Below are 25,101 nucleotides of genomic sequence, written 5' to 3'. Positions count from 1 at the left end.
CCCCCCCGACCTCATTCACTCTTTAACTCTTTCATCCCAAAATAGCGAACATTTCTGTAAAAGTCTGAGGAAGCTTCAGACGGCAAAAAAAAAAAACGGCCGAGTAGCTGAAACAATAATGTAACTTAACAGAAAGATACGGTAAATAAAATAAAACACACACACACACACACACATATATATATATATATATATATATATATATATACACTTGTGCCCGATATTATTCATACCCCTCGGATCTTTGAGATTTCTATAAGATTATTGCTCAAACCAGAAGGTAGACAATATTAAAGGGATTTCAAACAATAAATCAAGCATAAGCATTTAATTTAAACTCAACAAATAAATAAATTATGCAAGTTTGAAACATTATACAAAGAAAAACAATAATGGCACTAGTTCAGAATTATTCATACCTCTCTTACTAATAGTCAATAGCATGCCCTTTATTCTTAATAACTGCCTGTAACCGTTTTGGATATTTATCAACAAGGTTTTTACAAGCATCAACACTGATTTTTGACCATTCTTCAATGCAGTAGTTCTCCAAATCCCTCAAATTTCTAGGTTTCCGCTTTTTAACCTCAGTTTTCAATATGTGCCAGAGGTTTTCGATAGGGTTCAGGTCGGGACTCTGGCTAGGCCATTCCAAAACATTAATTTGATTATCCTCAAACCATTTCTTGACTATTTTGGCAGTATGTTTTGGATCATTATCCTGTTGAAGGACCCAGTTTGGTCCTAAATGGAGCTTCTCCGCATCCTGTCTAATGTTTTTCTGGAGTATCTCCAAATATTGCTCCTTCTTCATGGTTCCATCTATCTTGACCAAACTACCTGGACCACTAGCCGAAAAGGAGCCCCAAAACATTAGGCTACCACCACCATGTTTCACCGTGGGTATGGTGTTCTTTGGGTTGTAAGCTTCTCCTTTCTTCCTCCAAACGTAAGAAGCATCCATATGGCCAAACAATTCAATTTTTGTTTCGTGAGTCCACAAAATACTTGAGAAAACGGACTCTGGAGAATTCACATGGTTCCTAGTAAACTTTAGACGTGCTGCAAGGTGTTTTCCGGTGTGCAATAGAGCCTTCTTGGTCTTCTTCCTTTCAGACCATTTTCATGCAGAGTCCTTTGCAATGTTTGCCTTGATATTTTTATGCCAGAAGACTCCAGATTTTCTAAAATGTCCTTAGTAGTGGTGGTTGGATTTGCATTAACACTTCTTACAATATTCCTGGTGGCTCTAGCAGACAGTTTCCTTTTCCTTCCTCTACCAATCAAGTTGTTTGTTGTGTGGTGGCTCTGGAATTTTTTGATGATGCTCTGTACTGTTGCTGTAGGGACCTCAAATTTCTTGGAAATTGACTTTTAACCTAAACCATCCTTATGTGAATTCACAATTTTAGTCCTAAGATCATTACTAAGCTCTTTTTTCTTCCCCATTCTAATAATTTTTATTCTTTTATTGGTTTTCAGTTGATATCATTTTAATTTCTGAAAAATGCAAAAAACGAAATGAAATTAATCAAAGGTTGTATAAAAGCATTCAAAATAAGAATCAAACAAGAAACAAACAGTCAGAAACTCGATTAATACTGAAAAAATAAGGGGGTATGATTATTTTTGAACATTGCAGATTTTATAAATAGCTGTATATTTCTTTTATTACAAGTATCCCGAGATTTTAAAATGACGAAAATGATCAGAAGAGGTTTATTAAGAATATGTATCAATATGGACGTAAACAATAAATTCTAACAAAGTTACACCTAATAAACTCAATTTTCAAGGGGGGGTATGAATAATATCGGGCACAACTGTATATATATATATATATATATATATATATATATATATATATATACGTATTTATAACAAACTTATGTATTTATTAATTGAGTTCTGTAACCATGTTTTTACATGAAGATTATGCCATACAATTAGAATAAAAAATAAAAATAAAAAAACGCATCTTTTCCTATGATGTACACTTACACGTCGGGACGCTTTCGTGAATTGCCCCTTATGCATCTTATTACTTCTGGATGTAATTTGATACAATATTTCTTGTGTCGCCATAATGATAGGACTTTACTTGCTCTGAAAAAGAAATAAATACCTTTATAAACAATCAATAAGTTTTGGTTAATTTCGTTATTCCTATTATATTTTACGTTGTGAGTAACGAGACTTGTTTTGATAAAGGCGCATTCCTCAGTGACATCACACGTACTGGAGACAAACACTCTTACTTGCTGCGTAGTAATCAGAAATCAGAAGTAAAAATGGATTTCTCTAAATAATTAACCCATCAGATATGTCGATTGGAAGACGTGTATACTTGTCAGAAAAATAACGATAGAGCATACTCCTGGAAGTTCTGTTTTATTTTCTCTAAGAGTGAGATGTGATTGATATGTGCACCAGCCTAGATATGGAAACAATACTCTATGCATGAGCGAAATGTGTAAAGATATAGGGTATTTCATGTGTAATTTTCTATCACAGACAAGAAATCCACTTTCTTTGCAGCAGCGTTGGCAATGTCCTCAATGCTTTTTTTAAAATCTGAGTTTGAAACATAAGCTCTCTGGTAGAGTATTATTAGCCATGACAATATATCGTTAAGAACATTTTTTGTAGGTGTTAAAGAAAAAATTAGTTGTAGTAGCATTTAATGCTTGTATTTATATACGGCCGTATTCCACTAAAATAAACAAAAAAAGTAACTAAAGATTGTTTTATAGAGTTCCTTACATTGATTTGGATATAGATACATTCGTCTTTTCTCTTGTCTACTACAGAGTGTAGTGGTGTCATTAGCAAATTACAAATCTCGGAAACAATTTTATCCGAAAGGCCATATATGAATTTTAAGAATAATAGAGGTCCAAGGATCGACACCTGGGACACACCAGAATTAATATTATGTTATTTAGACGTACAAGTTTAATTTTTTCTGTTGTCTATGAAGGTAATTGTTAACTATCTGCCAAGAGATACCATATGATTTAATTTACACGGAAACTCTTCATGCCAGACATTGTCAACAGTTTGGATATATCAACATCTCCAGTCCTAGCTCCACCTGCCTTATCCAGCGCATAGTATATGCGTTCAGTGGTGACAGTTATAATAACGCAGTAAAACGGGCTTGTCTGATCTATACTCTTCAGAAAAGAACTTAGCAATTAAATGATGGCGGATTATCGCTTAATCCATTAATGACTCAAAGATGTTTTACGCAGCTGGAAGGATACTGATGTGATAATAATTGATCGATTAATATCTTTCGCCGGTATTCCTGAGTACTGGTATAACGGATGCAATTTGTCAGCAATTAGGGAAGCAATCATCGGTTAGGCAATTGCTGAAGAGTTTGGAGAATGTATTTTATAATTAGTATAGCAGAAATGAGGTCAGCCCCATACGTCTTGGAAGTGTTTAGATTTTTATTATATTACTGACATGGGAAGATAAACTGGAGAGGGAATGTTCGTAGAATCTTATATAGAGTTGGAGGCGAACCGTCGGGCAAGCAGATCTGCTATTTTGGTTGCTGTGCAAGCGACCTCATGTTTGTTGGATTGTGAGGGAATTGTTTGTTGTATATCATTGAACAAACTATTATGAATTTTCTAGTAATCACGAATTCCTAACTTCTGCGACTCAGAAGTCTCCTTGTTATTTCACTATGTTTTCTCTTTGCTGCTGCTATTTTACTCTTACAAGTATGCCTAGCTTCTTTAAAGTTTTGTTTATTTATACCTTACCTATGGCGAAATGAATACTGATTTTGCGCGATGATAGCTGATGCAAGTTGAAATGAATTATTTAGAAAAGTGCGGCATGCTATAGTATTTCCACGTGGGAAAATGCGTTTTAGTAACTGCGTGGCACCGTTTATTTTCTCATTGTCACACTGTTCAGCAGGAAAAGAAAATTGTTTACGACGAATCTGAAATGCATTGTGTTGGATTAGACTTCGTAACAAAAATATTTTAAATGAGATTATTTAAAGCTTGGTTTGTGTTTTTGTGTTTTTCCTATTTCATTTTTTTATTTCAATAAATGATCAATGTATTGAAAATAAAAAGTATGTATATAAAACCACGAGAAGCGGCCACACGAATGTTATTACTATGGAGGCGAATATGTTGATACGTACAGTTTTGTGTTGGTGAGCATCTTGAATGATAAATCGACTAGTTCCGTGTCCTTTGGTTTGATGCATGTTATTATTTGAGTAATCCGCTCATCACTAATTTTACACGAAGATAATTTTTCTTTCATTCTGAAACAAAGAAATAAACAGATTAAAATACTTCATATAATTATTATCTTTCCCTTAGGTCATGATGTAGTTTTTTAATCATTGATTTAATTAGTTAGCGTGGAAACTTAGTTCGTACATTTTTTTGCATATACCTTAGTATTATTTATGATGCTGGGTTAAATGGAACTTAGGGAGAAAATATGACCAAATATCAATATCTCATGTATGATATGAACGAAACTGGAATCTTAATAAGATCTCCATCATTCCAGTAATTATGGGAGCCATTGGACACACGATATAAAATATCAAAAAATACCTGGCAAATATACCATATGAATCAAGTGCAAAAGAGATACAAACTATGATACCTTAAGGGACGGTTAGGATATCAAACAGATCTCTCGTTTGGAATTTCTGAGATACCGTGTAGGATGACCCATCCCTAGCTAAAACGAAATGAGAAAATTGATAAATAAATTACAGAGCGTTTGAATTATATACTTAGTGGAGAGTTTAATTAACTATTTTACATAATTCCCGAGTATTTTTAGCCTCTTTTTACACGTTTTTCTTGGAGGAAAAGCTTACATGAGCATACTTCACTTTACGAGTAAACCCTTAATAATTAGTCAAAATAACATTCGAAACCAAAATATGATCTCCTCGACACAGCTATACACTGGCTCAGGTGAGAAATGATGCCTTCTGTGAGGAATTTTTCTCCAAATTTAACACGTAGGTGGATACTTCACTAGAACAGATACAGTTCTTTTCTGGAATCAGATATGCCCACAGATCAAAAGAATGCTATACTACCACAATGTTTAGTGGTCAAAGTGACCGACGGCGTTGTTTTATTTAATGTATTGCAACTGTTACTTTCGAAATTAAGTGAATTTCCATTACTTTGATGATTCAACCACTGTTCTAATCTTATAACACCGAAAGTAAGAACAGAAGTCCGAATCATGAAAATAATCTGAACTAGTAATCTTCATCAAAAATATCCCGAAACAATTTCCTGTTAATGAAATGACTGACTTACGAACGACCATAGCAAAACATGTCTTATTTCAAGCTAACATCGTATGTTATATAGTTGTTTCATTAAAGAGTCTTAGAGAGAGACTATTATAAGTGATGCTTTTTCTTGTGAGAGTTCTTATTAGTAATGATATGAGTCTTAGTGAGAGTTCTTGTCTTATTACATATGATGTTGTATCTTAGAGAGAGAGATGTTGTTGTAATGACATTTTATAACACAGACATATTATAACAATACAATTTACCTTTTTGTAGAAATCACAAACACAAAGATGAGCTTTATCCAAAACACATGGTGAATTTATTTAATACGACCGGTCGGGATTTCCTCATTAAGAACTCAAAGTTTCACATCTTAGTTTCTGAAGTGACGTCTCGCTTCAGACGTCCGCCTGTCTGTCTCCCCTGACTGTCTCTCCTGACTGTCTCTCTGACTGTCTCTCCACCAACTAACTCCCACCTGCTATATTCAGAACTCCATGCATCCCGGCCACGTGAGCAAAATTCACGTGTCTCAACATGCACGACTTTGCACGTTTTCGACATTGATTTCCCAATAACCTATTTTCCTTGTTTGTTTCCACAAAGGAATTTAACCTACATATCTAATTTATTTAACTCATATTTTATTATCCACATTCTTTTAACAATTGAATAGTTTATTTATTATTTATTTCATCCGAATTAACAATTTACTGGACATTCCATTTAAACCTATTGTTCTTTAAAACTTATGTCCAGGGTTCGATTTCTGCTTTCTCTTATTTCCATTTTAACTAATCTCTCTATTTTTATACTTACATGAACAGGGGACAGCCCTTATCATGTAACATCCCTCCCTTCCATATTTCACAAAAAAAATGTATGCATTTTAAACTTTAGTACATTTTTTTTTTATTTTTACATCTACACAACCACACGGCTAGAAAGATCAGGCTAAAAAACACAAAAAAAAAATCTCTTTTAGTCAGCCCTTCACGGCCGATTTCACAATTATTTATTTTTTTTTATAAGATCAGAACCTTTCTGATCTTTGTGGCATTTACTTTTTGGGTGTAGGGTATTCCTATAATTCACATCAGCTATTTTCCAGCCACCCATACGCCGCAGACTAGAGGTTTTCACCTTTCTCGAAATGGACGACTTCCTTCGTCTCAAAAGTGCTCTGATCTCTCTTTCCGCATGGTTAGTCTTATCAAGTATGGCTTTGTTTTTTTTCTATAACTATCTCATACGGGACATACCAAAGCTCATATACTTAAATCTTTGTGGTTGGCTTCAGAAGTTTAAGATATACCTTTTTTTCTCTCATACGGATTCACTCGGATTTCCTTGCTTGGATTCTTGAAACTTCGACGAGGATTTAGAAATATCACCCCTAACTAACTAACACGTTTCCTGCGACCAACAACTTAATTGCGCCTAAATTCTATCTAATTGCCCGTTTTTTTTGTGATTTTTCTTTCCTCTCACCAGAGCCTCCAAGATCCAGCAGATATATCCCACATTCATGCGTCTCTAAAAAAAAATACAAGGTTATATCTTTCTTACGTAATCTACGGCATATTTTTGCCTGTCTCTTACTTCATTAAGCTATATGTGATTGCCTCGGGACTACCTCTCATCGGTTTACTGGTCCCCTTAAGAATTTTCGTATTCTTTCCAACGCCTGTTTATTAACTAAGCCAAGACTTACCACTTTGCTTGGAGTCGTTACGTGCAACTAGCTTATTTTAAGCACTTAATTAACCAGGTTCCCAAATTTTTCGTATAGGGGCACTTCTTGTGCTTATCAATCCCTACCAAGTCACTTTTCTTGGAGAAAAAATTTTAGGATCTCTAAAAAAAAACAACAAAACCAAATGCTAAAACAAAACATCTTTCTTACGGCGTATCACATCTAAAAACTCTCCAAATGCCCGTTTACGTAATTTTAATTCTTGTCCCCCTTCTAAAATTCTAACTGAATCTGTAAGCCAACCATACGTCTTAACTTATTTTCTACTAGATCATTTTAATCTAATGTATATTTACGGATAACTTTGAATTCTTGCTGTGAAAATCATAACATTACATACATAAGACAATTTACAATATTTGTTCAACATCATAAAAACATTTTCAAAAAAAAAATACATTAATACATTTAAACATTTTGCAACAGTTATAACTTTTTTTTTTAACAACAAAAAAAAAATCATCTGTAAGAAACAACAATTCAACAGTCTGTCCAAAACAATTGTCCCTTTTTTTTCAAAAACAAAATAAATGAACACGCAAAAGCCGAAAAGTTCACTATGAACACAAAATGCATTTCAAAACAATTTACACGCTGTTTCATAGAGAGTACATGCGACCTTTGAAATTCCTGTTTTGATTGACAGATTAAATTCAACAATTCGTCCAAACGATTTCATATCAAAACAATAATAATGGGTGACACAATCTCTGCCTTCGCGTGTATGTGTGTGTGTTTTTTTTTTTTACAGACCAATTCATTTATCAATGAATTACGCATGGTGACTTGTTTACTATTTTTTTCCATTACTACGAATTTCTTTTTACGGCATATCGGCCTTTTCTTCTTTTTCTTTTTAATATTTCTTGTATCTTTTGTTCTCTGTGTGCGTGTATGTTCAAATTTGTTTTTTTTCATCATTTTTTTTTTCTTCGCATTTCTGTGATCGTGTAATTTTTTTTTCTTTTTCCGTGGTATTATTTATTTATTTTTTTAATTATGTTGGACCCTTTTAAAACGTTGTGTTTCTTTTTCTTTTTCGAATTCTGTGATCGTGTGATTTTTTTCTTTTTCCGTGGTATTATTTATTTATTTTTTAAAATTATGTTCGACCCCTTTAAAACGTTGTGTTTCTTTTTCTTTTTCGAATTCTGTGATCGTGTAATTTTTCTTTTTCCGCGGTATTATTTATTTATTTTTTTAAATTATGTTGGACCCCTTTAAAACGTTGTGTTTCTTTTTTTCTTTTTTTTTTTCGTGGTATCGACCCCAGGTTCGGTTTCTGCATCGCTGATGCAAAAGGTTCACGAACACCAAATTGAAAGTTGTTATATAGTTGTTTCATTAAAGAGTCTTAGAGAGAGACTATTATAAGTGATGCTTTTTCTTGTGAGAGTTCTTATTAGTAATGATATGAGTCTTAGTGAGAGTTCTTGTCTTATTACATATGATGTTGTATCTTAGAGAGAGAGAGATGTTGTTGTAATGACATTTTATAACACAGACATATTATAACAATACAATTTACCTTTTTGTAGAAATCACAAACACAAAGATGAGCTTTATCCAAAACACATGGTGAATTTATTTAATACGACCGGTCGGGATTTCCTCATTAAGAACTCAAAGTTTCACATCTTAGTTTCTGAAGTGACGTCTCGCTTCAGACGTCCGCCTGTCTGTCTCCCCTGACTGTCTCTCCTGACTGTCTCTCTGACTGTCTCTCCACCAACTAACTCCCACCTGCTATATTCAGAACTCCATGCATCCCGGCCACGTGAGCAAAATTCACGTGTCTCAACATGCACGACTTTGCACGTTTTCGACATTGATTTCCCAATAACCTATTTTCCTTGTTTGTTTCCACAAAGGAATTTAACCTACATATCTAATTTATTTAACTCATATTTTATTATCCAAATTCTTTTAACAATTGAATAGTTTATTTATTATTTATTTCATCCGAATTAACAATTTACTGGACATTCCATTTAAACCTATTGTTCTTTAAAACTTATGTCCAGGGTTCGATTTCTGCTTTCTCTTATTTCCATTTTAACTAATCTCTCTATTTTTATACTTACATGAACAGGGGACAGCCCTTATCATGTAACACGTATACCAAATACGAACGAATCGATATTAATAAAATCACGTGACAGTACGATAGAGTAATGATAAGTCAGTTCTGATTAGTGTGAAATGCACGTGGGAATTCTACTTACTCGTTCCTCTGTTGGTTGATTTCGGCAGTGAACTTCTTTTTTAATACCTCTGTTTGTTGGAAAAGGCATGTTGCTTGTGTAGGCGTGACCTTTCCATAGCACGGTATCGCTTCGCTGACTAAATGCACCATTTCATCATATCTAGAGAAAGAAAATAAACAGATATGTAAAACCAAACAACATTATTAAGCTGCTCTTCACCAGAGACAATATATACCAGTGTGTAAAAGTGCTATTGATTCGCTCTTGTTAATTCGATCAATAAAATAGCTTTTATAATTTTTAAGCATTTAAATTTATAGGTAAAATGTGTACATTAATTTCTTATTCACCTCAGCTCCATTGAGGAATCACATTAGAGAATGGAAAATATTTCCCAACTAGCATTTTGTTGAAACTGCTCTTTCGTATAAATAATTAAATTCGTTCAAAAGGTATCGTAAATAAAGGGAACAAATAAATGACTTGCATATTCTAGTAATGTTTAATCGTTTTATTTTAGAGAAGTTCTGCCATTAATAAACAGAAGAGCGTTACCAAACAACTGCCCACACGGTGTAATGCATAAAAGTGAAACTTGGCCATTGAGGGTTGCAGAGGTGAGTTATGTAGAGGGGAACGAAGTGATAATATAATAAACTAGCATGGTGACTCGATGTTGCAGGTGTTACCGAGTACGTGTTAGTTGCAACCAACAAGTGTGCCCCGTTGTCTGACGTTGTTTCGGAGATGTTCAAGCTTATTAAAATGAGTGATTGTTATTAGCGAATTTTACAGGTTTTGACACGTACACCCAACCATTTTGAGTATTGTATGCTTAACATCATTCCAACATGTAGGTAAAGTCTCCAGTAAAGTTATTTCACAATCTTTTGTAACAGAGTTGGTTTCTTTATAAATTTTTACAAGGGAGTCACCAGTTATTAAGGCTCGAAGGCTACACGAGGATAAGTGTTAATGAATGTAAGGTTGTAGAGTAGTAATTGCAAATGGTGTGAGTTGGTTAGAAGTTGATTATTTAATCAGACGGTTTAACAAAAACTTGTTTACATTAGACTTCAAAGTTACGATATTGTAGAAGTGTGGGAGGGGAACAGTGTTCAACACGCATGCAGTTTAAGAAAAGAAACATAGTTTTTGGAAACTGCGTTTAGATTTAGGCACAGATAGACAATTGTTGATAATAGTTGTAGCTTGTTGAGTGTTTTTTTTTTTTTTTGCTCAGTCAAGCACTTACCATGAAAATAGTAATGAATAGAAACAAGCTTCCAACGTCTATTCTGTGGGAAAGAGGTTACAGGGAAGAGAAAAGGGCATCATCTCCAAGGTTTCGAAGTCGGTTTTGAACTATCAGGGAAGGATAACACCCGCCAGGCAGTTCCTGCCCAGAACTGTCAACATTACCCTATGTTAAAACGTACTTGGCCCTTATACTTTCCATTGAAAACGTACTAAGTTTTATAAAAACTTCATCTGACGTTCGACATCATTTTAATTATGCTTCCGTGTCTTTTCATATATGCCTAAGTTGTTTGTCAAGCTTTTCTCCGATTATTCGAATTTTCAAGTTGTTGTGCTCCCATGCTTTTCATTGATTGATGAATTGAAACATACAACTTTAATAGTATTTCATGTATACTTTGTCAACTGCTAAACGTACTCTATACATCTACAAAAGAATAATTCGCTTATACATAGAGTTTGGCTGCCGTATCTAGGTTGGTACATCTGCCACTGTTTTATCACTATTAGAAAAAGTTCATTAAATCTCATAGATTCCACACTATCAGCCAAGCTTGAACATCTATCCCAACGTCGCAATGTTGCATTTCGGTTTTGTTTTATAAATACTTTCATGAAATATGCTCTGGTGAACTCATAATGTCCCCTAGACGCACATACCTTCCACCAATCCAACCAGCAGCAAAACCACAGACCTTCACTGTGGAAATCACTAGATACCAGAAACACTTCTACTCTAATAGTTTCTGTCCTCAGCTTAATATATTATAAATTATCTCCTTATTTCCTATATCCCTGGCTTTGCAGAACCTTAAATGTAGTATAAACAGACATTTCCCTGCTAAACCCCCACAATCCCTTGTTAGACAATCCCCAAAAGTAGTTGCTTAGGTCAAAGTGGTAGCCTGCCTTTGTTTGGGGTGCAAAGCGTCAAATATTACATGCTTATATTTTCCTAGCGTTTTTTCTTTATGATTTTCGAAATAGTGCCTAACCAATGCAGTGTTTGCTTTGCGCTAATTTCAGATATCGACGATCGAGTAATAGAAATAAATACACTTGCAAAACAAAGTTAAAAACAGCGATATATATATATATATATATATATATATATATATATATATATATATATATATATATATATAAATATATATTTCTGTATAACAAATGTATATACACGGTTTACAGTCCTTTATGGACTTGTTTTATTATGGGAACCCACGTAGCGTTGGAATTCTTTTGATGTTGTTATGGTAAAAATAATTTAAAAAATCATGACTTACTTTTCCTCGCGATTCTTTTTATCTGATGAAAAAATTTCTGCTGACTTCTTCTCTAAATTTTCAATGCAGGAAAATACTCCATCTGAGTTCGATTTCGTCATTCCACACGCACTCAATACCGTGTACGTATTTCTGTAGGAAATAAAATTAAATAAAAATATAGTTTTTAGCAGGCATTTTAAATTTTCAGAAAACAAGTCTTTATACCAAAAATGGCACGGTGACTCTTAATATAACAAAACATCCAATGAATATATATATATATATATATATATATATATATATATATATATATATATATGTATATATATTTATATGTATACATATGTATATGTATATGTATATATATGTATATATATGTATATATATATGTATATATAAATATATATGTATATATAAATATATATGTATATATATGAAGATATATGTATATATATATATATATATATATATATACGTGTCAGGTCATATCATATGCTACTGGTACCAGGTAACTTAGTACTACCTGTCTCATGGTCGGGTCACTGGCGACTAAACTAGGTTCCCCCACCAGACTTGTTTGGTGAGGGGGTGGCTAGTCTACCTGAAGAATTAAAAACAAGACCTTTCAAAGGGCGAACCAACTCTTTTTCGGAGTCAACGGCCAACTAGCACCGTGTGTGTTTGTGTGTATGTATGTGTGTGTGTTGTGATAGAAAGTGTTCCCCTAAGCTGTGGTGAACGCTACCTTTCTAGGAGAAGCAAATCTCTGATTTAAAAAGCCATAAAGCAGGAGACCAGTACCCGCATTAAGCTGGTCTGCAGTTTAACTTGTTGCTGGCTATCTTGCTCTTGCTTGTTGCTGGATCTTTGAACCATGAGAGAAAGAGACGTAGCCGCCGTACAAAGCTAAGACTCTGTAACACCATCTGTGTATAGATACTCTCTCAGGCATTTGCCTATGAAAATGGTCTTGTGGCGATGGAAAAATTCTGTCGCGTGGAGGCTTGAAATGCTGGAAGCATGTAATAATTGATCTCAAGATCGTCTTCAGTATCATGCCTGCTTGAGTGTGTGAATTAATCAGTAGGACTAAAAAATCATTTTTGGGCTCATGGAGTCTAAGTGTCTGAGGGAGTGGCACGCGATTGATAAGACGTTGCAATCATCATCACATGCATGCATATATATATATATATATATATATATGTATATATATATATATATATAAGCTCCTTCAGTGTTTTACAGAATATGTATACCCACGAAGGGGGTGCCTGCGCATGAAATTTTTGTGGCAAGAGATGCGCAATCTCCAACCACAGTTCTACTGCGTCAACATTGTTAAATACTAGTGGCAAGTGAAGTGTATGTTCAGGACGACTGGAAACAGATGCATAGATAAGCGGAGAGCACATACAACGCCTAGAATTCACAAATGGTCACCCATCTGGTACTAAACAGACTCAGCGTTGCTTAGCTTCAGTCATCCGACGTGAAACGGTGTGTCAACGCGATTGTGCCGTACAATGAATATATATATATATATATATATATATATATATATATATATATAAATATATATGAATATATATATATGTATATATATATGCTTATATATATTGTATATATATATTTGTATGTATATATGTACATAAATATGTATATATAAGTACATATATATTCGCATATATATATTTGCATATATATTTTTGTATATATTTTTATATATATATGTATATGTATATGTATATATGTGCATGCATATATATATATATATATATATGTACATATGGCAGTCAACGAACTGGTCATGCCTCTTGTGGGTTGCGACGTTGTTTGGCTGTGGAATTTAGTATATACAATCTCTCACATTCTGAAAATCATATATATATATATATATATATATATATATATATATGTATGTATATAAGCCTAAAGAATCCTTGATTAAATTGAACGCGGAATATTCTGTGTAGCTTAATCGCCATATATATATATATATATATATATATATATATATATATATATATATATATATATATATATATATTCACAATGTTTTCGGTCGATGTAACTGTGTACCCTTTTCAACAGAGGACTTTGGCGTAATAGCTAATGTGCTTAAAAATAGTTGTGTATTACACTCCTCTTGGGGTTAAATGTTCATTCCTCGGTGCGACAGACACTCAAAATAAAAGCGCAAATTACTTCAGACGTCTACTAGTCATGGCTGACGGAAGAAAGCATGCTACTTCGTAGATTGAATGAAGAGTTCGGTTCCTAATTCCATGCAAATTCAATAGGTAGACAAAAGGATTCCCGAATTTGACGAGATAGATTTGAAGAAGGTCGGAGGTTACATCAACGAAAAGTTGTAAAAATCACAGCAAAAATAGACACAGTTTTTTTTACAGAATCAAGGTAATACGAGACTGTAGAATAGTATTTAAAAAATAGCATTTTTTTTAGAATTTAAAGTGGGTGATCATTTAAATCTTAGAATGACTAGTCACTAAGGTGATTACCCATTTTCACATGAAGCGCTGCTATGGGGACCATTGGTAACACATTTTTCTCAGATTGTTTTTTTTTTTTGATTTGTTGTTATCTTTTAATTTTATTGCCTTTGTATGTACAAAGGTTGGATTAAATAATGAAAAAAATCCTGTGAATATATTATATCTATTTAGTACACTTATAATATTTTTTACCTATTACGAAAATGTTGGTTTTGGTTTTTATTATTATTGCCCTTAATTTATTTAATCAAAATATGTTTAAAATTACAGATAGTACATATTACTACGAAAACATTTAATGACCAATCTATAAAATTTTCAAAGTGGGCAGATTGCTGGTGCCTGTATGGTAAGTGTTACTCAAAAGGAAGTTGCTGAGATGATGGCTGTATCAAGAGAAAAAAAAAAGGAAAAACGTCTGAAAGGTATTCTGAAAGAAAAGTGTCTGTCTAATAGAGGACCTTTGTGGGGTTTGTGAAAAAGCAGAAAAGTACATCATTCAAAAGTACAACAGAGAGCTTCACACAACTGAAATCTATGGAAAACGTTTCATAAAAAGATCATTACTTTCGATTTATTTTCAATTAAGTTGTTGTGCTTTTCACTACAGAAAAACAAAACAAAACGATTTAACTAAAATTATGTTTTCCCATTCTTACTTATCGATTAATTTTATGAACGCGCATGTACATTTCCATCCAGATTTTGGTATTCTCTAATGGCTTCCGAACTAAATGTTGGTGATAGAGAAAATTAAGTAGGTTTCGTTTTGATCATCTGCTAAAGTCTATTCGATCTGAAGAAATAGCTAAATTATTACCCTCCTCGTAATATCTTTAAGTGTGAACCAGAATGGTCACCATATCTCTCCCGTGATTGATTTCAGATGTTGATCATAATTAATACTCGCTGACCAAAAGTTCTCTAACCATTTCCGATAAATTTATATTAAACTATTTTAACAGAGCGCGGACGGCTATATGTAAATACCGAGCCGTGAAAAATGTCGTCACGTTAAGAGAAAAAGAAGAATATAAAAGGAAATTTCACGTTAGCCGCGTGAACGACGTTCAGGAGCACGTTCGAGAATACGATCATATCAGGGACGCCACGACAATAACGAGAGAATGAGGAAATACGTCGTTGTACAACAACCAATCTAAGTAAAGTTATTTTTATTCTTGCTATCCTTTGTGACTAAGGCTACATCTTGGACAACGCTAATCTAATTTAATTAAACATCTTCAACGTATAGTTTAATAAAAATAATTCCTGTTAATAACAATATCCTTTTTAATCGAATAAAATTGAAAAAATGTTGCCAGTTAAATATTAATTGGTTAGGTTTTATTTAAATGATTCATATATTTAATGTTTATAGATGCAAAAGAGTTTGACAATATAACATATATAGCGTTTAAATAATATAACACGAATACATCAAAAGTAATTAATTCCTGTCGTTGTTTTCAAATGTGAATTTTTTATCTCATGAAAATTATTCAATCTGTGTTTATGAAAATCATGTTTTAACTCGTATTTAAATGAGTCCCATATTGTCCTATCTTTTAGACGACATAGCTGTAGAAATTAACTTGCTCTGTTTAGCACTTTCGGAGGGAAAAATATGGAAGTGACTGTTTGAGTTCCTCTCTGACTTCAACAGACCAAACACTTGCCCCTTCCCCCAACCTATCTCATAAGACTGGAACTTATAGACTGTTTCTATATTTATTTTCTCTTCAGGCAGTTGAAAACAAGGTCAGGTGTTTATTTGATGAAAGTCTATCAGTGGAACGAATTGGATTCGAACCTGGCATACCTAGATTTTCAGTCCATTTCCTTAATCACTTAGACACCCTAAGCAGCATCTACACCGTGGCTGATTGAATCTCATTACTCGATAAAGAAAATCTAAAAAAATATCAAATTCACAAACGCATTAAGTCGCTTGTCTATCTCCGCCAGGGTAGATGACGATTTAAGAATTTTGTAGTTTTTGCAGGAAGGTATCGACCTCCTACTTATAGCCCTAACTATTCACAAATGGTCACCCATCTGTGACTTAACTCATCCGACGTTGCTTAACCTGAGTTATCTAATGAGAAGCAACGTGTATTACTCCGTACTTAGCCACGTCACCATGGACGGTTATATATTGATGCATCTAAAATAACACATGCATCGCCTGCAACACCAGCGACTACATGGTGTCCAGAATCATACTAGCGTACGGGCGTCTTTTGAAAGACAACGAAAAGATTACTTGCTCCATGTTTAGATATCTGCTTGAGACTATAGTGAAACCTCAGTGAAGCTTCGTCCAGTGAGTTGTATTAGCCAGACGTTCTATAAAGGATACTATTTTAACAATACATCAAATAGCGCTCAAGACATACAGTTCCTCATTTATTTTCCAAAACGTGTCAAATGTGTTTTTAACTGACAGATGATTTCTAGTGTGCATGCCAATAATTAGACCTAATCGATGAACCAACACTAGACAAATGGATGATAAAAAAAGTATCGTCATATTACAGTATTTCTACACACAAAATGTGTTTACAATTTTTGTAAACTTCATAAATGACTTACCTTTGGAACCAGAAAAATAAACTAATGTAATTAGCAGAAAACAGTCTATTTTTGTTCCATCCTTTACGAAAAACCGCCGTATAGCAATCCATTTTTGCCTTTGGTTCTCCTTTAAAGCATTCCATATTTTTTCGTAATAAAAATTGGATACGACTGCAAAAACAAAAAAATAAATTAATTAATAAATTGAAAGTATAAACCACCATTTACATTTCTTCCATGCAATATAAACAGAAATATTTTTGAGTCACTGCAAGTAATCAAATAATCATTTAACTTCATAAGTTCATATGTCCTATAAAATAATGTTTTCTTAATTTTTGGATCGTATATAATACTACTGCTTACGGCATAATTACTTTGAATAAATGATTAAATTCATCCATATTCATCGACTCTTCTCCGAATGTCTTTTGAACACTCTTAAAATTCCTTTGGAAATTTGCACAGATTCTATTTGTTCGATGATGTATAAATATTTATAAATGAGTTTTGCAATAGTACGCTACAAATCTATTTCCAAAAGTACAATGCTTTTATTTTAACTGCTTTGCTTTTCTCCAATATTTTTCTATTTCTAACTGGAAATTAAACATTTGGCTACTGTCTCAGACACCGCAGTCAAGGAATCTTTTAGTCCTATAACCGTTTCTTTAAGTGCAATTATTTGCAGCTTCCTTGATCTGGTTATCTGCCAACCATTTTTTGAAATTCGTTTTCATTAGTTATATAATTACTGGAACAATGGAGATCGTCCTAAGATTTTAGTTTCGTTACATGTCGTATAGAAGACCTTGGTATTTCGTTATACTTTCCCTATAAATTCGTGTAAGTTAGTAAATATCACTAAGGATATTAAATTCTACTTAGGTAACTTTTTTACTCTCTCCCTTGTATCCGTATGTCGGGTCTAATAACTCCATATCTAGGGATAATATGCAGCCTTGTTATTTCTAATATACATGATATGTACCCAGTGTTCTATTCATAGGACATTCAATATTTGGCTTTCTAAATCATTCGATCCTTATATATATATATATATATATATATATATATATATATATATATATATATATATATATATATATATTAGTTTTTCAGAACTCTTCAGAAATATATAAGTTTTTCATAATCTTTTACCGCATTGACACCCACCCACCCACACCCAAACACACACACACACACACACACACACACACACACACACACACACACACACACACACACACACACATATATATATATATATATATATATATGGGTTGTTCCAAAAATAAAGACTCTTATATTTTTAACACGCAGTTCAGCACGGCTTTGATCGGGCCTTATATACTGTTCATAACTTTATGTATATATATATATATATATATATATATATATATATATATATATATATATATATATATACATATATATATTCAAATATATTTAATATCTATATATTAAAAATTAAAAAGTTTGATTCATGTTCAGGTAACCTACATCTAAAATTTCAAGTGTTTAGACCCAAAATTGGCGGAGGAGTTTGGTAGAGTCTGCAAAGGTCAACTCTTTCAACTTTGATTTCTTTTTTCTCGCCCCAAAACTGATTAAAAAGGTTGCTGCATGTCTGAATCTCCTTTATGTAAAATTTAAAATGTTTAGACACAAATTGATTGAATAGTTTGCTAGAGACCACAAAAGTAAAATCTTTTAGACTTTGACCCCTTTTGCAGCCAAATTGTCGACAAAAAAAAACGATTAAAAAGCTTGCTCCATGTCTGACTACACTTTACGTAAAAATTCAAAAGTTATACCAAAAACTGACTGAGTAATTTGGTAGAGATCGCAGAGATCTATTTTTTAAAACTTTGACCCAGATTTTGACCCTTTAACATTTATTGTTTTGGGCTCAAATAAAATTAAAAAGTGTGACTACATCTAAAATTTCAAGTGTTTAGACCGAAAATTGTCGGAGGAATTTGTAGAGTTTTCAAAGGTCAACTCGTTGAACTTTGACTCCTTGTCAGCAAAATTTCTGACCAAAAACCGATAAAAAATATTTCATCAACTCTCAATATCCCTTATATCAAATTTCGCGTCTCTAGACTGAAAATTCACAGAGTAATTTGGTAGGAAAATGTACACACAGACAGACGCAAGAAAATGTCACTTTTATATATATATGTAGATTTTAAAAGTTGAAGAGCTATCCATTATATTGTAGACCTTTTTGCTGAAGAATTTAATTTTATAAACATTCATAGTGCATTCTTTATATGAGATATTATTTGCTGTGTATACCTTAATAATAGTTATTATATTACTAAACTATTATGATTTTTGTATTATTTTTATTAAATATAATTTGCTGTGTATCTCTATAAAAAAGTCATTATCTTACAGAATTATTATTTTTGTAGTTTCTAATTAAATATTACTTGTATTTCCTTATAAAATAGTCATTATTAAAAAAAAAACTATTATTACTTTTGTATTCTTTTCATAAAATATTATTTGTGACGTATACTTATTAAATAGTCATTATCTTACTAAAATATTATTTTTTATTCATTTTATTAAACTATTTGTTGCTTGTGTGCATAATATTCTAAGACAATTGATCTGTAATGTTTATATGCCAAATATTTCATGTTTAAATGCAGATATTTAGTTTTAGTTTTTTTTATTTAGTATTTTGTCCTTTTTTCAATCTGTTTTAATCTTACGGATGTTTGTTCCATACATAGAGAGAAAATTAGGGTTTTCTTTTCATTAACTAATTCTCTATTAATGTTTAAGGTTTGTTTTCTATCATCCAATATTTACCAGGCGATTTTAATCCGTTTACGACAGTAATAAGCAAAAATATAAATCTATCATGTCCAGTCAATTAAAAGTAGCACAAAGAAACTACGAGGGAAATTGGAAGATGAAAAATCAAATTATTAAAATGCCAATAAAAACCGAAAAAATTACAACTTTCACCCGAACAGAAACTTTTCTAAAAAATAATTTTACCAAGAAAAAGACGAATACTACCTGCAATTTTTATGGGCGACCCAACCAAGACCAAACAAGTTTTCAATGTATTTTATTTTAAAAGCGTCTGAAACGCATTTCAAGTGGCTCCGCCAGCCTGCCTATTTGTAATATCCTTTCTATCGATGCACACAGAGATGGAATAACTGTACCTTAATTATATCTTCCGAAGTTCTGCATTTATCCTTATTTCTTTTTTAAACGAGTTTAATTCTATCAGTAAAAAACAGAGGGCTGCTTCAGTAAATGGTAGTGATAGCACTATAGACAACTGTAAAGCAAAAGATTATTATAGGAATGATTACGTTGTAAGAATTTACTTACTCATTGTCCACTGTGGCCTTTGCTCTCTCTTTATCAATTTCTCCATTTTGTTTTGCCAAACATTCTATTAGGATTGTATCATTTTCTTTGTTGATTTTGCATAACGGTAGAATATCATCGCTGAAAAAGAAATGGAAAAATTGATTCGAATGAAATTTATTTTCTATCTTACTAATTTTTTTCTAACCCGTTTCTCGCTCGTACGCTCTGATTGTATATATATATATATATATATATATATATATATATATATATATATATATATATATATATATATTTCATTTAATCAGATAAATTAATATACGAAAGTATAAATTATGCGTAAACTTTACTATACGTAGGTATAGCTTGGGAGTAAGATATAATATATATTGCCATATATATATATATATACATATATATATATGTGTGTGTGTGTGTGTGTGTGTGTACAAGCACATTTATATGGATTTCATTAAACAAAGTAAACTAATTAAGTAATATATACTTCAAGTATAACTATGTTAAGACATTCTCAACTTTTAATACAGCATAAAAAAGAGGCGTCGCATTAAAAAAACAATAGAAAAATAGAACATAAAATAAAAATCAGTCGAAACATTTCTGAGTGAAGTCTACCCATATTTGACCCCTTTCGTAGCAAATTCTGAAAATTAAAATATAAAATACATAAAATATAAGCAGCAGCTGTTAAATTGTCAGCCGCTACGCTGCCCATCAGTTAAAGCGTAGAATAGAGACGGATAATTCGCAAATTGAAGCTAGGTCATACATTTCTGAAATTTTTACGCATTTAGCAAAAATCGCACACTTGTTATGTATTGCTAGTAATTGTGAACTCCCGTCTTATTAATTTTCCAATAACATTACATTCTTATTCTTTTGAAGCATTGAAATACCCTTTTCTTTCACAAACGCGTTCTGAAACACAAAAAAAGGCTTATATCAGTCAAATTAATAATTAATATCTGAAATTAAAATCCTTCATCTAAATTCACATTAACAATTTATTTTCTAGATGTAGATTTAAAAACAAAATAGTTATTTTAACTCCCATCCAACTGTTTTGCATAGTAGCCATTATTTTAAATCCTTATAACCCCTTAATTGTGTCTTAATTCTCTCTTTGTATCTCAATATATACTAATACTGTATTCTGTAATATTTGTTCAAATTATTTCTTCTAATAAAACTTAACAAAAAACAAACAAACAAAAAGAAATTATACTGTATACCCCTCTATATAATTACATGCATTGTACTTATTACCGAAAGGGACTTATTTTTAACTTTAGAGGCCAAAAAACTTTTTTAAAACAAATACTTAATGTATATATTTTATATCGAAATTAATAATTATTATATATATGTGATATTCATATTTTATATTAAATATGTAACTATTATTAAAAGTACATGGTGGAACGATAAAATTGTCGCTTATAGAATATCAATATGATTCCATTTCTGTTTGATGAAAACCTGTTTTATTTTAAGTTGCAAGCAATATAATAGTTGGCTAGTTGTTTACAAATACCAAAATCGGTAAGAGCCTTCTATCATGTCTGAAAGTAACATTATGTTCAACAAGCGAGGATTATGGTCTTTGGTGTTGTTCCACGTGAGGCCTACATCAACTACCACACATGTTTGAAGTCGGCTTGAATGTCAACACCAAACTGTATCTGGATGTACTTAATAATATGGTGATCCCCTGATGCAATCCGGTGGTCGCTGGCAGACCCTGGGTTGGGCAGTAGACTCGGCGCCGGCTTCAGAAGGAGTGCTATGATTTTTTACCCTTCTCTCAATGCACACTCCACCCCCGACCTGAATCCGCTAGACTACATCGTTTGGTCATACGTCGAGGATCATCCACAACACCAGACGAGTATTCGCCGAGCTCCCGCCGGTCCTTATGGAAAAGGCATACTACGAATTCCGGACTCGTATCGCGGCGGTGATTGAGGCTGAAGGCGAAAACATTGAATAGATGTCAGCTCTAATACATAATCAAAATATCTGAATTGATTTTTTCCAATAAAAGTAATAAAATAAAGCTCTAATGTTGTTTTATTTCAGACGAGAATTAATCGTTCCACGCTGTATATATCAAAAATGGACGAAAACTAGTGTTGAAAACCGATTTATCATAATTTTTTGTAGGTTTCCGACTAAACTTAATTTCCAAGAGAAAAACATATTTGTACACGTGAAAAAAAAAATGAACAAAAAAGTTATGAAAAATGTTTTCTCGGCGAGATAACCAAGTCAGTTAAATTTTGAAGTTAAATAAATTCATAGTAAAAATCCTTTAAAAGATAAATATTTTGTCTGGGCCTATTTCAACGATAATTAGTCCTAAGATATTGAATTAAATTTAAAAAAAAAACACCTTGTTTGTACAAAAATAGCTTAGTTAGCCCCAAAACCGAGTGATTCTACCGTTCGCAAAAGCGCAATAAACGAAAACTTTGTAAACACGAAATATACGGAAGACCCAAATTTAAGCCAGTCGAAAGTCTGTGAAAATTCCGTCCTGTAATTAAAAGGGAGGGAGGTGGTTCTAGGTTTCTTTTTCCCCAATCATGCATCCTACATTCCTATCCTGAACGTTTGTATAATTTTCACCATTTTTTTAAATCTAGTTATTTTCTATGTTCCTGTTTTTAAGTTAATTTTGTTTTTAATTATTATGTAAAATTATTGTTATGTAAAGATTATGTTACGCCGAAAGTTTCACGTTTTTTCAAGCAAGGAAAATATTAAAATATTACATATAAAAATTATGCGAAACCTGTAATTTACAAAAAAAGTAGAAATATTTTAGCTATTATAATTTTTTGTGTTAAATATTTAATAAACAATGCTTAGGTCAATAATATCGGTAGTTCGAGAAATTCATTTTTTCTTCGACTTATATCGAATTCATTAATACGGAGACTAGGAGCATTTTTCGGAATGATTCTGTAAAAATTGAATAATTTTTTTTCAGTTGTTATATTTTACGATGCTTTTTTTTCATACAAAAATGCAAAAATAAATTCAATCATTTTTTTACCACGGAAAATCATCACTTTTATTTTTTTGTTTAAACAAAATAATGCATTATCAGTAAGATTTAAATAAAAATAATGGAGTCAATATATTCAGTGATCATTATTTGATAAATGCTAAAAATTTCATTAATATTATTTAATTTCCTGATTTTGGTGACATTTTTGTACATTTTGAGCATCGGCATTAATTTTGCACGTACCTAAGAACAGAATCGTCTTATCATTGTTTTGACTCTCGAGTATATATCCGACACAGTTAGACACAATTAATCAACCAAGAACAACATCACTCGATATAAAAGCAGAGTAGATATCAATTGATACACACTTGAGAGTCAAAACAATGAAAAGAATATGCTGTTGTCTTAGCCCTAATAATACATGTGTCTGTTTCGGCAGCCATCTTTGTTTATATAAACAAAGATGGCCGCCGAAAAAACACGGGATGCTGAGTCTTCTTACAGCATTATATTGCAATGCATTTTTTCTATCTAAGCAAAGAATTTCTAATTTTTCTGATAGGGTGTATTCACTGAAAAGAAAAAGTTTGGATATAAGACCGTTTGTTTCTGCACAATGAAACATATCTATAAAAAAATATCCTGAAATTTTATGATGCTGGAATAGCTGATTTGCATGAAAAATAAATATTTGTATCTTGAAATGTAACTATACTGTTATTCTTATATATATATATATATATATATATATATATATATATATATATATATATATATATATATATATATATACAGATATCTATATATATAAAAATGTAAATGTTGGTTCGTTCGGAATTAATTGTCTAAAAAACCACTGGACGGATAGCTTCCACGTTTAGGTATAATATGTTTACTATATCCATGTGTGTGTTTATATATTTCTTTTGAATTATAACATTATACTTAATTTTTCTATGATAAATAGGTGGATTTATTTGTACAGAGAGGCCATTTTTTATTTAGGGACAAGTATTTATTACCGCTTCCTGTCACGTGACCAGTGTTACAATTTAGCGGGTTTCCTGCTATATCTGGAGATGTCGGTTACAATCTAGCGGGAAATTCTAGAAAATCTGGAGATATTTGGCACCAACACACCCGCATTAGATTATTAAAAAATAAAGAAAAGCGCTTGAAAATATTCAATGTAAGTAAAAAAAGTAGCATTTATTGCCTTTGGTAACAATTATTTATTGATTATTTTTTTTGTTTTTCACCTTTTTTTCAACTAACCATTCTTAAATCTCACTATAAAATCGATTTTTCCAAGTACATTTTAGGTGGGGGGGGGGATTCCAACCTCCGAAGTTTGAGTTTGTATTACTGTACACATAGATTCGAAAAAGTTGTCAAAAAACAAATATATAACAAATAAATGTTATCAAAGGCAAGATAAATTACTTTTCTGCCAAACTGGATATTTAAATTAACCACACGTGGTCTCAAAATGAATGACAACGCTCAAAGTGTATACACATTTTGACTCCTCCCTTTACTTAAAAATTCACCAAAAATGAGGAAATTAACGAATTTAAATGAAAATTGCAGTATTTTTCAAATAATAATCGCAGAATATAATGAACTAATTATTTTTACTTAACTCTTAGTGAAAATGTTTTATTTTGTTTAAACAAAAAATACCTTTACTAAAGTTATGGTTTTCAGTAGTAAATAAAAAACGCAAGAATTTATTTTTGCTTTTTTTAAAACATCGTAATTTGTAACAATAAAAAATAATTTTTACAGTAACATTTCGAAAAAAAGCCCCTAAAGTCCGTA

The 25,101-nt window shown here is 32.0% G+C and overlaps 1 protein-coding gene across 1 annotated transcript in view; it reads right to left on the bottom strand.

Moving 5' to 3' along the window:
* The window catches only part of LOC145277021 (uncharacterized), a 134,347-nt gene that overhangs the window by 61,321 nt on the left and 47,925 nt on the right, over positions 1 to 25,101 (bottom strand). The window contains exons 2-7 of the mRNA XM_080128625.1: positions 20,262 to 20,381; positions 16,914 to 17,066; positions 11,818 to 11,949; positions 9,293 to 9,433; positions 4,175 to 4,300; positions 2,002 to 2,106 (exon numbers count right to left, since the gene is read on the bottom strand). Coding sequence (XP_079984751.1) covers positions 2,002 to 2,106; positions 4,175 to 4,300; positions 9,293 to 9,433; positions 11,818 to 11,949; positions 16,914 to 17,066; positions 20,262 to 20,381 — 777 coding nt within the window. The remainder of the gene's footprint in view (positions 1 to 2,001; positions 2,107 to 4,174; positions 4,301 to 9,292; positions 9,434 to 11,817; positions 11,950 to 16,913; positions 17,067 to 20,261; positions 20,382 to 25,101) is intronic.

This window comes from Euprymna scolopes, chromosome 5, assembly GCF_053919585.1.
Source record: "Euprymna scolopes isolate OS-2025 chromosome 5, ASM5391958v1, whole genome shotgun sequence".
NCBI classification, from domain to species: domain Eukaryota; kingdom Metazoa; phylum Mollusca; class Cephalopoda; order Sepiida; family Sepiolidae; genus Euprymna; species Euprymna scolopes.
This window is presented reverse-complemented; position numbering and strand designations above follow the sequence as displayed.